This window comes from Saimiri boliviensis, chromosome 16 (assembly GCF_048565385.1).
Source record: "Saimiri boliviensis isolate mSaiBol1 chromosome 16, mSaiBol1.pri, whole genome shotgun sequence".
Classification (NCBI taxonomy): Eukaryota; Metazoa; Chordata; class Mammalia; order Primates; family Cebidae; genus Saimiri; species Saimiri boliviensis.
The window spans coordinates 19,075,551-19,093,201 of record NC_133464.1 but is presented as its reverse complement, the minus strand read 5'-3'; the positions used below and the strand labels follow the sequence as shown (position 1 = coordinate 19,093,201).

Sequence of the window (17,651 nt, the reverse complement as noted above, 5' to 3'; positions counted from 1 at the left end):
GAGGCTATTTTAGCCACATCTCCAGCTGAGAAAATGTATTCCGTGTTTTCACTATTTTGGCATTCTTTTCTAGGAACGACATCCAGTTTTTGCCATGTGTCTTGGCTGACTGTTAGAGTCAGTCATCTGGTTTTTTATGGCAGCATCTGGTTCTACGGTTTCTGTGCCATCTCTCTGAGCTGTTCTCTCCCTCTCTGCCTTGCAGATACTTGCCTGAGATCATGAATGATGGGCTTACCAACCAGATCAACAATCCTGAGGTGGACGTGGACATCACTCGGCCAGATACTTTCATCAGACAGCAGATCATGGCTCTCCGTGTGATGACCAACAAACTGAAAAATGCCTACAATGGCAATGATGTCAATTTCCAGGACACAAGTAAGAAAAGCCTTCCCAGCACCAGAAACTTCCAGAGTAAAAAAAAAAAATTGTTTTAGAAGATGATACCCTGACTTTCTTCTAGAGCAATATGCCCTTTTAATTTTTTTTCATTCTTCCTCAGGCTGTAATGCTTGTTATAGTATTTTGAACAGAGAGCTCTGATCCACAAAACATAGGATATGAATAAAATCATAAATTCCACACACAAGAAATAGTTGCAATGGATTCCATTCAGCCATACCAAAGCTGAAATTGAGTTTCATCTACCAGTGGAGTCATTCACAACAACACAGCAAAGTACTTTTTTCACTTTCTTCTGTCCTCATCAGTATTCACATCTGCCCCAAACTTCTGCTCTGTTCCCCACAAAAGAAGAAAGCTTGGCAGATTGCTTAGACAAGCCTGAGATAGATTCCTTGTCTTATTCCTTATTAATTGGAGTCTCTATAAATTACTTGTTGAGTCTCAGGTTCCTCCTCTATAGAATGGGAAGCATCCCTGCTTCAGAGGTTTTTGGGAGCCTCATTTGTGGAGCTATGATAGTGTCTGGTGGGTAGTGAGCAGGTTCAGCTACATCATTTCCTTCTCTACCCAGCTATGCACATAGGCAGTCCATAGACATTTGTGTGTGAAATATTGAGAGAAATCATAAAATGCCAGTGCAATATTACACGTGACTATTTCACTAAGGATCAAAGACCCATCAAAAGTGATTTGGAGGACTATTAAGTGAACATTGACATGAAACTAACTATACAGGGGTTTTGTCTGAGTGGTTTTAAGATGAGTAACTACAAAGGAACATTTTTCATTGTTGTTGGCGTTTTTTTTTTTTAAATATTACCCTTACAAAGAGAGTTCCCAGGACAAGAATTCTTGACCATAAGATGTGAAGTTTCCAGTGATTCTGTAATTTCATCCTTGAAGCATAAGATGATGTTTGTTTGCTTGGATTAATGAGATAGAAAGAAACAAGTTACAGAAAGAAGACCTCAGATCATCTCAGTCTTAGCCATCAACCTACCAAGTCATCCCCTGCAGAAATTTTTTGTGCTTTCTTCCATTTTAAAGAACTCAAAAAAATTTTCTAAACACAGAATAATCACCAACCCAATGGACATTATTGCTGTAAAATTCCTCAGAAAAATCCTATCTTCTCTCCTCCTTTTGCTAAACCCCTCCTTTCCTCTTCAGAAGAGAACATTACACATGTTTTAGCCATTGTGTCTTCACTCTTGTTAGCACTTAGCCTTATACCTCTCATTTTATCCATTGTCTTCTCCATTAAATAAAATATTGTATTATCTAGAGAGTGAATATTGGAATGAATAATTCAAGATACATAAGAATTAGTTGGCTTGGCTTTGTTCCTTCTCATTCCTCTCTGACCTAAAGAGGTTACACACATACCAAGCTGCAAAGCTCAGGAAATGGCCAGGAGGCAAAGATCTTGCCCCATTTCCCCTCAAAAGAAAATAAAATCAACAAATTAGAGGATCTCTGAGTTCTAACCCAAGTACCAAATGTGGCGCTCTATTTTAGGTTACTGTCTGTTGTATGAACCATTATCACATCTTATAGCCATCACCATCCTTATTGCTTTGGACATTTTTTTAAGTTACTCATCCCACCTCTTAATATTTTCATTTGTGATTCCTTTTCAGAAAGAGATGGGGCCATCATTTTTTTCAGCCAAAATCTCCTGTCATATTTGCTTCCCACATTTTTTAACATTCTAAATCATTTTAATAATATCTCTGTAAAGGTTGTATTACCTCTTGTTCATGACACCAGTGTTCAGAACAATTCCCTTAGCAATTCTGGTATCTCTGAATTTAATTAACGGGAATTTTCCCCCTTGTAAAGGCCACTAAAGATAAATCAGAGAAAATGTTAAAAACCTAGTATAGTGCATTGAAGTGATCTTATCTGGTATTTAGATGTCCCATTAAAAAAAGAAACCGTGCTCATTTTTTAACTGTGTCTTTCTCATTCAAGAGGACATGAGAAGAGTCCCTACATTGCCCCAGCTTTACCTAAGTAGGATCCAGCAGCTAAAGCTGGCTGTGGTTTCTCAGGAGCAGCTCAACAGGGCATCGCCATTTCAGACTAGCAGGGAGGGGTTTAAGGATATTGGTTAGAAATCACTGAGCAAGTGAGAGAAATAGCTAATATCCTTAAAAGCTTCCAGTTTCCTCAGCCCTTCCAGGAACATCATTCCCCATAACAGATAGATGTTACCACTCTCACTTTTACAGGTGAGGGAACAAAGCCTCAATGAGTCTAACTGGCTTGCCCTGGTGCATTTAAATAACAAAGGCAGGATACATTCCAGGTCGCCTTTGCTGTAGGAACCGTGGTTTTTCCATCAGGCATCACTGGCAGCACTGGGTTTGGTGTCTTTGAGCACTCTCGTGCTTTGTCGTCACAGACTCTCTGCAAGGTCGATGTTGTCAACGGTATTAGTTTGAGGAAACTGACAAAAGTTGAGTAATTGCCCAAAGCACATTTATTTATTCCAAAAGTATTTGCTGAGCACTTGCTGTATGCCAGGGGCCACTGAAGGCCTTAGAGGTATAGAAAAGAACTGGATTTACCAAATCTCTACCCTCTCAAAGTTTGTGTCCTCAGTTTACATTCTTGAGAAGGATATAAACAAGTAAGCAAGTAAACAGGCACGTAAATAGTATACCTCCAAGCAGTGATAAGTACTTTCATAAAGCTAGTAATCGATAGCCTGATCTGGGCCAGGTTTGAGTGACAGGGTTAGTCAAACAAGAAGGAATCAAGCCATGAGAAGTGGGAATAGGGAAGAAAGCAAGATGGGCAGGAAGGGACAAGACCACCTGGGTCAACATACTCTGTGGGCCCCTGGGCCTTGGTTTCAAGCAGAGAATGGCCAACCGTTTCTGTAAAGGACCATATATTAAATATGTTAACCTTTGAGGGCCACATCGTCTCTGCCACAACTATCCCACACTGCTGGTCTAACGTGATAATATGTATGTGAACGGGGGTCGCTGGGTTCTAATAAAACTTCATATATGGACACTGAAATGTGAATTTCACATATACTTTTTACATGTTATAAAGTATTATTCTTCACTTGATTTTTTGCAAACACTTAAAACTATAAAACCACCAGGTACAGTGGCACATGCCGGTAGTCCCAGCTACTCAGGTGGCTAAGGCAGGAAGGTCACTTATGCCCAGGAGTTTGGGGCTGCAGTGAGTTCTGATGATATCACTGCACTCCATCCTGGGCAACTGAGCCAGACCCTGTCATTCATACATACATACATACGTACATAGATAGATAGATAGATAGATAGATAGATAGATAGATAGATAGATAGATAGATTTTATGGATAGCTATAAAATATATTTTTTATGTAAATAAACCATATGGGGGCTATGGACCATACAAAAGCAGGCGGCAGGTCATAGTCTGTCAACTCCTGGTTTAAAGGGAGAGACTGGCTGAGATGGAGCCTATCCTTGCTCTCAGGAGAACACAGGTGGGGAAAGGTGGCCAAAAGTAACATTAATAGAGGCCTCCCACTACTACTGCTACTGCTCCTCTCATTTCCTATGCATAGAACTTGTTTTCCTCTTCTGTATTTTTCTTTTAAAATCCTTTAAAAAGCATGATATCTTCCTGGAGCAATGGCTCTGAGTATAAAAAGAGCAAAGAATGGAATTTCTTAAACTCAAGTACTGGCCAGAAGAAATGTCTTTCTAAGGCCAACATGGTAGGTATGGCCTCCCCTTGAATCTGGGGCTCATGCTTTTCTTAGGTGCTCAGATATCAATTGATACTGTTCTTCAAACACCTATTTTTGTACAGCCCACCCAGTCATCACACCCCTGCCTATTAAAAACAATCCTGTTGGGCAGGGTGGGGACCATGGATGGGGAGATTTTGCCTCTCACCACATGGCCCATATCTGCCGAGCAAGTTGTTGCTAGTCTTTCCTGGTTGGCGGTTGTATCAGTCCGTTTTCATACTGCGATAAAGAACTGCCCGAGACTGGGTAGTTTATAAAAGAAAGTGATTAATTGACTCACAGTTCAGCACAGCTGGTGAGGCCTCAGGAAAATTACAATCGTGGTGGAAGGCGAAGGGGAAGCAAGGCACATTCTTCACAAGCTGGCAGAAAAGAGAAATGGGGAAGAGCCCCTTATAAACCTGTCAGATCCCGTGAGAACTCACTATTACGAGAACAGCATGGGGGAACCAGCCCCCACGATTGAATTGCCTGCGCGCCCGATCCTCTCCGCAGACACGTGGGGATTACGGGGACTACAATTCAAGATGGGATTTGGGTGTGGCCACAAAGCCTAACCCTAGCAGTGGTCTAACTTTCTTTTTCAATCTTTCCACACTAGGTGATGAATCCAGTGGCTCAGGGAGTGGCAGTGGGTGCATGGACGACGTGTGTCCCACGGAGTTTGAGTTTGTCACCACAGAGGCCCCTGCAGTGGATCCCGACCGGAGAGAGGTGGACTCTTCTGCAGCCCAACGTGGCCACTCCCTGCTCTCCTGGTCTCTCGCTTGCACTGTCCTGGCACTGCAGAGACTGTGCAGATAATCCTGGGTTTTTGGTCAAATGAAACTGCATTTTAGCTATTTGAATGGCCAACTTACTTCTTTTCTTACACTCTTGGACAATGAACCATGCCAGAAAAACTTACCGTTTTCTATGAGAAGAGAGCAGTACTGCAATCTGCCTCCATTTTTGTTTTCCCAAAGAGTACCGGGTGCCAGACTGAACTGCTTCCTCTTTCCTTCAGCTATCTGTGGGGACCTTGTTTATTCTAGAGAGAATTCTTACTCAAATCTTTCGTACCAGGAGATTTTCTTACCTTCATTTGCTTTTATGCTGCAGAAGTAAAGGAATCTCACGTTGTGAGGATTTTTTTCCCCATTTAAAATTAAAAAGGAAGAAAGAAAATAATTTTCCTTGTAAAGTCAGGCCAAACCCCAAGACAGCTGCATTTTCAACAAAGAAGCAAACAAACAACAATAAATGAACTTTAATATTATCAATTCAGCATTGACAGCCAACTCCCAGTGTAAGCTTTTTGTGACAAATCCAGGTTTACAAAATGCTTATGGGCAGAAAGCTTGAAGTTTGTTCTAAATGGAGTGAAAATGCACTGTTGTCTTGGAGGTATCATCTTGCACCCTAACCAAACAATACCAGATTAATTTGGAGGTACTGATACTAAATTTAGAATCTCATCTTTAATATGAGAACAAAAATGACTACAACTCAGCACCTCTCTCTCACTCTGCCCACTTTCAATTTAGTAATGGCACCATTTTTCTGAATTCCCTTAATGTCTGTCCACTGTATCCAATTGGCACAGATTTCCCCCTTCATCTCCAGTTACTAGCGGATACCCCATCAATTCATCCTCCTCAGGAGTCTCAACTGAAAATAATCGTAATGATACAATCTCTGCTTTTGCCACAGGTTTGACATTAACTAGACGTTTCTCCCCCTGTGCTCATTACCCCTCCCAAAACAAGAGTTGCTTTTTTTAATGAATTGATACACAATTAGATCCATTCCTGAGTTTTCATTTTTAACTATTTACTTTGTGTCAGTTGGTTTCTGCATCACAAGGGCATTCTCTGACAAAATAACTCACAACAGAAAAAAAGTCAAGACAAAAAAATATGTATAGTATTGACATGGAGATTTCTTTCACTTTTTTAGTCTTAGTATGATCATCTATTTTTATATCTATATATATATAAATCACAGATTTTAACTTCTTAATTCCAAGCTCAGGGTTGACACACCTTTGTAAGAAAATGTTTTGTCAACCAGCTCTTCTTGTTTTGTGCTGCTCAAAGAAGGGATTCCTCAGTGATCTGTGAGCACCAAGAATCAAGAAAGAGAACTTTTTACATATCTAACTGTCCATTTATTAAAAGTTTGCCAGGGCACAGGGCACACCCTTTTGCATGAGTGTGCTTCAGCCTGGGTGCTCCAGACTACACCAAGCTCATGAGATGAGCCATGGGTGTGCAGGGCTTTACCAGTGATGGAAACTGTATGTGTGAAGAATGTTATTCATGAGAAACCATTGCTTTCATGTAAAACACCTTCAGCCTAGGATTCCTGCTTGGCACTTGGATACATTACCTAACTCAATAGGCCAATTTAAAGCCACAGCCTAACCTATTCACCAAGTATGCCAAAGCCAGGCCCTATGCTCCCCCTGACAGAGAGAAGCAAAATAAACCAAACTGTGGCTTTATGAATACAGTTGGCTATCCATATGTTTCTTGGTTTTTATAATGCATCTGGAGTAGGGAAAAGTAATGTTTCAAGACACCGTTATATGCCAGTCACATTTTAATTAACTCATCGACAGTATTGACACGTAAATGGTATTTTTCAATCTCTGTTCTCATCAAAATTAAAATTAGTTATTGATTTAGTCATCACATTTAAGTAGAATACATGCGGCACAATAGTATTAAGTATATTTGAGCACTTTTGCAAGACAGAAAGTATTTACAAGCATCTATTGCTACTTTATGCCTAATGAAATATAAAATGTAGGATTATGAGAGACTTTGTGGCATTCTTTCATTTAAACCTTTATGAAATTAACAATATAGTTCACCATTACATACTTCTAGAAAACCATCCATTTCACTGCCCACATTTCGACTTCCTACCACGAATTTCACATAAGACATCTCTATGAAGGACCAGTCATTTATGTTGCTCATTTCATTGTATGTTCAGAAATCAGTATTGTCTTTCTCCAATAATTAAGGTGCAATACAAATTAAATCAACCTTGCTTTTCCAGACTATTTGAGTAATAACTTGTTTTTATGGCTTTAAACTCCAAATCTTTCCTTTTAAAAATATTTCTGCATTCTCTTTTATGAAATAGATCAGGATGCCTTGTTTTTCCTGTGCTTTCACCCCCCAAAAGGTTTTGTGCATGTGTATAAATACACATAATATTAATGAATGTGAACCCATGTTCTATACGCAACTAAACACACAGAAAATATACATATGCCTGCTTCATTTGTTTCAGTACCTTCATTATCAATATGATTTATATTGATGAGATATAGCGATGCATAATGAGCCAGGCAGAGAGCTGAAATGACTGATCAGTTAATGATGCCACAGTGTTAGCACCCTGCATGGATGTGGTCGAAATATCATTCAAGTTGTACTTTTTTTTTTTTTTTGAGATGAGTTTCACTCTTGTTACCCAGGCTGGAGTGCAATGGCGCAATCTCGGCTCACCGCAACCTCCGCCTCCTGGGTTCAAGCAATTCTCCTGCCTCATCCTCCTGAGCAGCTGGGATTACAGGCACGAGCCACTATGCCCAGCTAATTTTTTTGTATTTTTAGTAGAGACGGGCTTTCACCATGTTGGCCAGGACGGTCTCGATCTCTTGACCTCGTGATCCACCCGCCTCAGCCTCCCAAAGTGCTGGGATTACAGGCTTGAGCCACCACGCCCGGCAAATTGTACTTCCTAGTTTTTATCATCCTACTACAATGTCATATGATTTTCAGACTGATTTGAATGTTTTGGCCCTAAAGGATTTCATTTAACCTGGTTACCCTATTTCAGTTAAGTATTTGGAGTTTACCCTTCAAATTAATTTTTCTCATTTCGGCGTAGTGATAGGGGATGCAATGAGGCTCCTTTATTTTTTATGACCTGCCCCTCATTTGCTCTGATGTTCCCTAAATTCCGTAACCATATCATAACTTTTGTTATGACTAGAGAGGAATGGGCTCACTGAAATCCGACACTAGAAATTGGTGGGTGATGCTCATAACTGCAAACAATTAGCTTATTGAAGTGCCTCTATTTACATGTTCTTTAGTTATAATATGTATTTTTCTAACAGAAATACACGTCTGTAATTGGTATATATTATACTTTGTATGCGTCGCAACAAAAGCTAAACAGAGGCTAACGTCTTTAGCAGAGAAGAATGAATTACAAATTTACCAATGAGAGCTCTGTTTATGGTTCTATATTGAAGGACAACCATGACAACTTTCTGTCATTTTCATGAAGGCCAAGTTGGTACTTTGATTATAGCCATCGTAGAACATTAGTTCTAGAAATCTGACTCCCTTACAATGACTTACCTAGATAGCATTAAGTAACTTGTATCACCTGCTTTAAACGTAAGGGATAGAAATACTACTTTGTCTACACTGAAAAACACTATTATTCATTGACAAGTAGTAATAATTATAAAAGTAACATTCTTTAAAGCAAACACATTGAAAATATTATTGGAGGCAGAACGCTGATTTTTAATTTATGTTCCCTGCTGCAGACATTAGCCTTCTTTAATTCTTTTGCCATTACCTACATGTTTTGGCTGGAGACTGAACACCAACTGAAGTCCCTAAGGAGGAATGAAACTTAACATATTCCTGAGATGTGATTCTTTTATTACTTCTTTTTGCAAAGTTAATTATCAAGTGATTTGATTAAACATAGAAGCATTAGCAAATTCAAGTTTTGACTTATCCAAAACTTGTAGAAATTTAAACTCATTTTCATTTAGTTACTAACAGACCTGACTTCTATTTAAAAACACAATTTAGCTTTGCCAACAGAAGAGTAAAGGAAACCATAACTTATAAATTTGCAATGTGTTCCTCCTTGTTGGAGACATCAGCCAGTGTTTAGTTTTAGACCAACTTATATAAACGAGAGTATTGATTTGTACGCATTCTGGAGACTTGCTATATCATGGTTTGCTATGGCACAGACTCAGCTTAGCATGGGGCATTTTGAACTTCTTTCAGACTTGAGTAGTTACTGGAACTTTTGACACTGCCTTGTAATGAGGTACTTTCATGAAAAGACCCCTAAGAATGGCATAATAGTGAGGTCTCTCTGTGCATATACATAATATATATGCAGGATAAATGTGTGCACCAATCAAACCTAAAATTTTATGTGACTGTCAAATGAATATTATTTGGGTTAAGATTTTTTCATTTCTGATTTGGATAGAAAATTGCTATTAATCTTGTATTAAAATAGTTTTTAAAAATCTACCAGTGCCCTTTCTGCATTTTCTTAATTATTGTCATAGTCTAAATTTCAGAGCTATGGAATTTTTTGTGTTCGATTTATTTTTAGAAGCCTCAATATTTAAAAACAACAACAAACCCCATATATTAAAACAGTGCCACTCACATAAGTACACTCAGCATCTGAAATTAGGAACTATTTGAACGTTAGAACATTGAAAGCATCCCAAATGTGTATGGAAAATACTGTAGCTCTACTCTTTTGCACTGATTTCTTCTCAGAGGGCAAATATAGTGACTTGGAAATGGATGTCAATACTTTATAAATGAGGTCAGAAAATAAGATCAAATGTAAAAAGACTAATAATTTCCAAATTTATCCAATTGCATTGATTTTTATACTTCTGAAATGTTTCCATGCTCTCAGGCATGCTAAATATTGTATAAGCTGCTAAAGATTTACTTCGCAAATATTTATTGAACTCTTACTCTGTACAAACCCTGCTCTAGGGGATTTATCACTGGCTGTGAAAAACCACCAGTTGAAATTATTTATTCCTTAATGCAGTTAACCATAATTATTACAGATAAATAATTTATTTCAAGAATGATCTTGTAAATAAAGGAACCCACATAAATAAAGCTACCAAGAACACAGCATTTAACTGTAAGAAATACTGTGATTTAGCTCACATTATTACTATTTTGGTTTTTATTGAGAAAAGTGACTATTACAAAAAAAATTAAGGAATGTTAGGATTCCTTTGGCATCACAAGATCAAAATGTAACGAATTTTATTTGGAAATAACACAAACCAATTTATTGGGAAGGAAAAATGTTTTGGAAAAATAAATGAAACCAGACACTTTTATCAGGTAACAGTATTTATTTTAATTTGCTCTTGGATAAGTGGCCAGGGATATAGTTAAAGTACATGCACAAATGTGGTAACAAAATTATATTGATTTTAAAAACCCAACTTGTAAAATAGTGGCAATGAGGGATAAAGGTTTTTGTATCTTCAGAGCTAGAAAGATGCAACCACAAATTTAAGACTCTTTAAGTAGATGATGACGACTGATTTAGTGCAGACACATTGCCATCCATAGACACATTTATTTGGTGGTGTAAACATGTGGCCAAACATATTTTGTTAGCTTATAAATAGGGCAAGCAGCAAAGTCAGGAGGAATTAGATGCCTGCCTTTATAGCCTGCTTAAGGGGCGCAAGCTCATATATACCTTGAAGCATAAAGCAAAACAAGAAAATGGGAAAATGGAAGTTTTACCCTGTGAATGTTCAGGTTTGGAGAGGAGAAAGAAGGATTACAAACTGGATTCAAGAGAGCAGAAGATTATTTACCTTGAATAAAGGCATCTTCTTTTCAATAAGAACAAGCATCTGTAGATTTTTTTTAATTAAAAATATTACTCACCTTAGCAATTACTCACTTTTTCAAAATATACATAATGAGAAATCATCCCATGCCAAACACGATTCTGGATGCAAGAGCAAGACACTAAAATTTCCACCCTCTCCCTGTAGTGAGGAAGAGATAGACAACACGTAAGCCAACAAATGAACAAGATTCCGAAAGTGAAAGGCGCCATGAAGGAATAAAACAGGACATGGGATAGCGACCAGGAAGGAAATTCTCCTTGAGTTTAGTGGTCCAGGAGAGCCTGGGGCGATGGAGCTATGACGAAGTGCAGGAGACAAGCAAGAGCATAGCTGGGGGTGGAAATTTCCAGGCAGAGGAAGTGCAAATGCAGAGATCTCAGTCCAGGAGTGACCTGTACTTCAGCGTGACTGCAGTGAGGTGCTGAGTGGTGAGATGGTTGAAGAACTGACTTTGGCAATTATCCATTTTTCTCAAAAGATATGTAATGAGAAATTATCCCATGCCAGACAGGATCCTGGGTGCAAGAGCAAGATGCTAAAATTGGGGCAGCCATGTTAAGCCTAATGGCCAAAGCTAAGGTCTTATCCACTGGTGAAGCCAGAGCCCTAGTGGAACACAGCAGCCTGCAGGTCGCACTCACTAACATTTTAAAGCATGTTTTTGCAAGGAACTATGCCAAGATCTCTATGTATTTCAGCATTTTTTTTCTTTTTTTGAGATGGAGTCTCACTCTGTCACCCAGGCTGGAGTACAATGGCATGATCTCAGCTCACTGCAACCTCTGCCTCATGGGTTCAAACAATTCTCCTGTCTCAGCCTCCCAAGTAGCTGGGATTACAGGTGCCCACCACCATACCTGGCTAAATTTTTTTGTATTTTTAGTAGAGACAGGGTTTTACCATGTTAGCCAGGCTGGTCTCGAACTCCTGACCTCAGGTGATCCACTCACCTTAGCCTCCCAAAGTGCTAGGATTACAGGCGTAAGCCACCGTGCCCAGCTGTATTTCATCTTTATAGCATCTCCATGATATAAAGAGAATAATGCCCATTTTATATGGAATAAAATGAGACACAGTGAAATTAATAACTCACCTAATCACACTAAGAAGATCATGATATGAACCCTGATCTGAAGAACTGGACAGAAAAATGAAGGTATCAATATATAAGAATAAGTTTATTTTTTTCCTAAAATGCAATAAAGAAAGAATAAGTTTATTTTTGTCACTTCAAATTCAATTCAATTATCCAAGCATGCTCTTAGTATTAACAAGTGTGCAAATAGGCAGCAAGTATGAAAACAAGAATCCAGAGATTTCTATTGATATAAAGGATATAGGTGAAATTTTAATTCTGAGATGGAGTAGCATTTAGTTGCTTCAGTTCTTAAATTTTTTTCAAAATTAAAATCCCAAGTAAATAAATGACTGGGGATTCTAGGTTCTTATATACTTCTGAGCTTGCAGCCACCTTGAAGCAAAGCATGATCCCTAGGACAGGAACACGCATGAAGCCCGCTTTCCCTTGTTTGTCAACTCAGCTTAGACATCATATTCACAGGAAGGAACTTAGATGTCAAATTCACAGAGCTTAGCCCAGCTTCCAATGACTCTCCTGGATATTAGCCTTGTCTCTAATTTATCTATTCTGATGGTCGAGTGGACCTAAAATATAAATCAGAACAGCTCAACAATTAGCCAATTCAGATAACTCATTTGGCTGCTTTGTACACTAAATTGACTGTTAAAAACAACTTATAAATTACCGTACCAAACACCCAGCGCAATCAAAGTCCTCGTAAGGGCTGCAGCCAAAGCCACTTACTTACTGCAGCCAAAGCCACTAGGGCTCTGGCTGCAGTAAATAAAGACCGCAGCATAGGGACCCCCTGTGCCTTTCTGATTCCTGGAATTAAAGCTACTTCCGTTGCTGCTTTCCACCTCATGCTTGCTTAAAAGGCATGGGCCATTGCTGTCCTTGCTTGAGAGAATCAGGGATATTGAGTACAGCTTCTGTCTGTCTTTAAAGGGTTCTCTACATGAGCAGTCCCCAACCTTTTTGGCACCAGGGATCAGTTTCATGGAAGACAATCTTTCCACAAACCAGGGTTAGAGTGGCAATGGTTTCAGTATTTATTCACGTGTGTTACATTTATTGTGCACTTTATTTCTATTATTACATTGTAATATATAATGAAATAATTATACTCACCATAATGTAGAAGCTGAGAGCCCTGAGCTTGTTTTCCTGCAAGGAGACAGTCCCATCTGGGGGTGATGGGAGACAGTGACAGATCATCAGGCATTAGATTCTCATAAGGAGTGTGCAGCCTAAATACCTCACTTGTGCAGTTCACAATAGGGTTTGCGCTCCTGTGAGAATCTAATGCCACCGCTGATCTGACAGAAGGCAGAGCTCAGGTGGTAATGCTCACTCACCTGCCACTCACCTCCTGCTGTGCAACCAGGTTCCTAACAGGCCACAGATTAACCAGTACCAGGCTATGGCCAGTGGGTTGAGGACCCCTGCGCTAGACATTTCAGAAAAGTGATGACCACATTAGGGAGAAGTTTGTAACAAAGCTCTGTTTATTACTGTTTCTTTTTTTTTTTTTTTTTTTAAGACAGAGTCTCACTTTGTCACCAGGCTGAAGTGCAGTGGCGTGATATTGGCTCACTGAAACCTCTGCCTCCCAGGTTTAAGCAATTCTCCTACCTCAGCCTCCCGAGTAGCTGCGATTACAGGCACGCAGCACCACGCTCAGCTAACTTTTTTTATTTTTAGAAGAGACAGGGTTTCACCATGTTGGCCAGGATGGTCTCGATCTCTTGACCTCGTGATCCACCCACCTAGGTCTCCTGAAGTGCTGGGATTACACACATGAGACACTGTGCCTGGCCTATTTCTGTTTCTTGATATAACTTGCCTTATATTTGCATAAAGCATTTCATCGTAAAAGGAGTTTTCAAATTCATTTTCTTTCCTAATCTTCACTACATCTCCACGAGGTAGGCAGGAGCTACTGTCCTTATGGTACAGCTCAGAGAAGCTACACGGTGGAGCCAAGATCTTCTCACCTTATTTTTGTTTATTTGCTCCCTTTCTTCTTCTTCTCTCCCTTACCTCCAGCCCACCCAAACTGTAAGGACTTGAACGTATATCATTCTTATTCCTATCAATCTCTTACTAAGTTATGGAACCAGCCCAGTAGTTCAGCTGCAGGGACCCAGTCACTAGTTCTCATGCTGAGCCTGGTAGAATGACACCCCAACAGTCTCTGATTCATCTCCGCTTCTGAATCATATATTGTGAGCTATTATATACTGAGTTCCTGTTGGAAAAAAAAATTCCCAAAATTATATTAAGCCCAAGAAATTTCACTCAAACAGTTTTATGAAAATCTCGTTAGTGACACAGGAATGATTATATCGGTTTTGTCTGTTTGAACCATTGCATACGAATTAGCTCATGAAGGCTATTTTTATACAGCTGAGCCTGGGTTCTGTGATTGTGCTTGTGTTTGAGCTTAAGAGGTTTTTTTTGTTTGTTTGTTTTGTTTTTTTTTTTTAATGGAAAAGGAAAAACTTTACATTGAATAATGCATTATTGGGCAGAGAACATGAGCCAGGAGAAATCGGCAAGCAAAAGGGCTTTCTTTAGGGAAGAATAACACATCTCCCCCACATCTGAAATCTTCCTTCCTCTGGGGCAAGCCTTTGATCTTTCCTCCGTTTGTACCTCATGAACAAGTAAGGAGTGCTGTGGAATGGCACGGGGGTGGGGGCAGGAGGAACAAAATGAAAAAAGATGGAAAAATCAAAATCCATTACTACTGACTCATATAAGTTTCCTCTATTCATTTGACCATTTCTGAGCCTCTACTGTAAAAGTGTCCTGTCATAGAAAGGGAAGGCTCTCTTCCGATAATATAAAATAATGACACTTAATGGAAAACTTAAAAATAAATCACATAGGAACTCTGGTATGTTGAATGAGTACTCTTCTTTACTCGCTACATGTAAATACAAAGTCCACATGTCCCAAATTGTCTCAGACAGTCCCCATTAGGTCTGTCGTCCCAGTATTATTATTAACAGCACCCCTTTCACTCTCCACAGTGTCCCTGACATGAATGATAAATTATATGGCTGCCCTAGGCATAAATAATGATTATTCACATAATCAATTTACACTCTAATGTATATGACACCTAATAATTTTTCAAAACACCCACCCCGCTAAAGAAATTAATGGGTAATGCTATTCACTGGTGACTTTCTTATTTAAATCTCCCTGACTACTTGTTATATTGAAAAACATCTGGAATTAGAATCAAAAATTCAAAAACAACTTAGATGTTGCCAAGTATGCTAGATAATCCCAGTTCACAAATGCCCAGCTCTAAATGCTAGCCTGCTTTCATCTCAAAATAAGCCACACTTGGAACTTGATCCCCAGAGGTTGACCCCTTCTGCTTTTCAGCAATTTTGTGGATATGTCAGTGAACAAAACCACTGAAAATGGGTGCCACCCCAGAAGTTATATTTTGGCTCCATTTGCTGCTGCTAGAGGGTTGTAATTGGAGGCTTGTTTTCTTTACCTGGCAATCTTAGCAGTCCTACCACAACTTCAGCTAAATTGTTCTAAGTTGTCGATAAGTTGAAAATGATCTGCTAACATTTTCTTTTGGTTTTGACTCATGTATATGATCAATTTCTTGAACGCTGTTTCTGGGTTGGCCATCCATACCACAGGACACGTGATATTCACATCAGTTAGTACCAGTAATTTTTTTTTACATGAAATTGCACTAAATGTAACCCCACCCTTTTATCTCCCACTCAGATGAGCATACCAGAATGCAAGGAAGTGATGGGTATGAAATTACCGTAAAACTAATAACGAATCCCCTCCAACTTACAGAAAGTCATTTACATATTTTACTAATTCGGTTATTACTCCTAATAAACTACTTGCAATACCTTCCAATAATTCCTACATTGGATTTATGAGATCCTTGTGCTGTTCCACTTAACATCTGAGAGGATGTGTTCCAAAGAAAACAAAGTGTGACATAAAAAGTCCCACCTACTGAGGGACTTTCAAGATGGCCGCCTAAGAACAGCTCAGGACTTCAGCTCCCAGTGAAAGTGCAGAGGGTGAGTGGACGCCGCATTTCCAGACGAACTCTTATTGCCCACAGACCAGGAGATACCCAGGCAGAGGGGTCGCCAGCGTCGCAGTCCCAGCCAGTGCGGCTGTTTTGGCCCCCGCGGGGCTGATTCCGCCGGCGCGGCTGCTGTGACCATGCCCTGTTGCTGCGGTTCTCCGTACAAAAGCCACTGGTCTGGGAGCCCTCTTAGCTGGCGAGCAGAGCCCTGAGATGGCAGAATAGCCCATTCATCTGAAATAGCGAGTCAGGCCAGGAGATTCCTAGGCAAAAAATCCGCCAGGAGCCGGCGCCGCGGTTCGAGCCGACTCCGTGAGTCGCAGCACGGGAGATCCCGGCGCCTTTTCAAGAAGCGACCGGAACGCGGGGTCGTTCAACTTAAAAGAAAAGACTCGGAGTCAGGGAGCCAGGTGATCAGGCTCGGTTGGTCCCACCCCTCCACCCCCAACAACAACGGAAACAAAAACAGTAATTGGAAACCCTCTGGGTTGAGCCCTTCAAACCAAGCACAGCTGAACCAGGACGGTCCGGCTCCGTGGGGGAGGGGCTTCCGCCATTACTGAGACTCTCCACCGCTGCGGAGGCAGGCTGCCGTTGCCGAGGCAACCCGCCGTTGCCGAGGCAACCTGCCACAACAGAGAGAGTCCGCCATAACAGAGGCGGGGCCACCGTTGCCCAGACAGTTCTAACTACGCCCATATAAAAAGGACTACAGGGAAGAGCTCAGGGCAGCTGGGCGGAGCCCACAGCAGCTCAGCAAAGCCCCTGCGGGCAGGCAGTGGCTAGGCGTGCTGCTAGCTGGGCGGGTCAGACCTGAAAGAAAAATCAAAAAAGGCAGTAGTGCAAGGAAACTCATAAAGCTCCAACTCCCTGGGACAGAGACAGACAACAGGTGGATAAACCCACAAAAATGGGTAGAAACCAGCGTAAAAAGGATGAAAACTCCCGAAACCAGAACACCTCTCCTCCTAAAAGTGATCACAACTCCTCACCAGCAAGGGAACCAGACCGGATGGAGAAGGAGGGTGATGAAATGACAGAATCAGACTTCAGAAGATGGGTAGTAAGAAACTACAATGAGCTAAAAGAACATGTTCTAACCCATCGCAAAGAAAATAGGAACCTTGAAAAAAGATTGGACGAACTGCTGACGAGAATGGACAGCATAGAGAGGAGAATAAGTGAATTGATGGAGCTGAAAAACGCAACACGAGAACTTCGTGAAGCATGCACAAGCTTCAACAGCCGAATTGACCAAGCAGAAGAAAGGATATCAGAGGTCGAAGACCAACTCAATGAAATAAAAAGAGAAGGCAAGAACAGAGAAAAAAGCGCAAAAAGGAATGAACAAAATCTTCAAGAAATGTGGGACTATGTGAAAAGACCTAATCTACGTCTGATAGGTGTACCTGAATGTGATGAAGAGAATGAATCCAAGCTGGAAAATACTCTTCAGGATATTATCCAGGAAAACTTCCCCAACCTAGCAAGGCAGACCAATATTCAAATCCAGGAAATACAGAGAACACCACAGAGATATTCCTCAAGAAGAGCAACCCCAAGGCACATAATCGTCAGATTCACCAGGGTTGAAATGAAAGAGAAAATGCTAAGGGCAGGCAGAGAGAAAGGTC

General features: G+C 40.3%; 1 protein-coding gene across 3 annotated transcripts in view; it reads left to right on the top strand.

The window, feature by feature from the left end:
• GPC6 (glypican 6) overlaps positions 1-9,459 on the top strand; it is a 1,167,663-nt gene extending 1,158,204 nt beyond the window's left edge. For all 3 annotated transcript variants that reach the window (XM_074387545.1, XM_074387544.1, XM_003928197.3), the window contains 2 exons: positions 206-381; positions 4,775-9,459. In XM_074387545.1, the coding sequence (XP_074243646.1) occupies positions 206-381; positions 4,775-4,977 (379 nt within the window). In that variant the 3' untranslated portion in view covers positions 4,978-9,459. The remainder of the gene's footprint in view (positions 1-205; positions 382-4,774) is intronic.
• Positions 9,460-17,651: the final 8,192 nt, after the last annotated feature.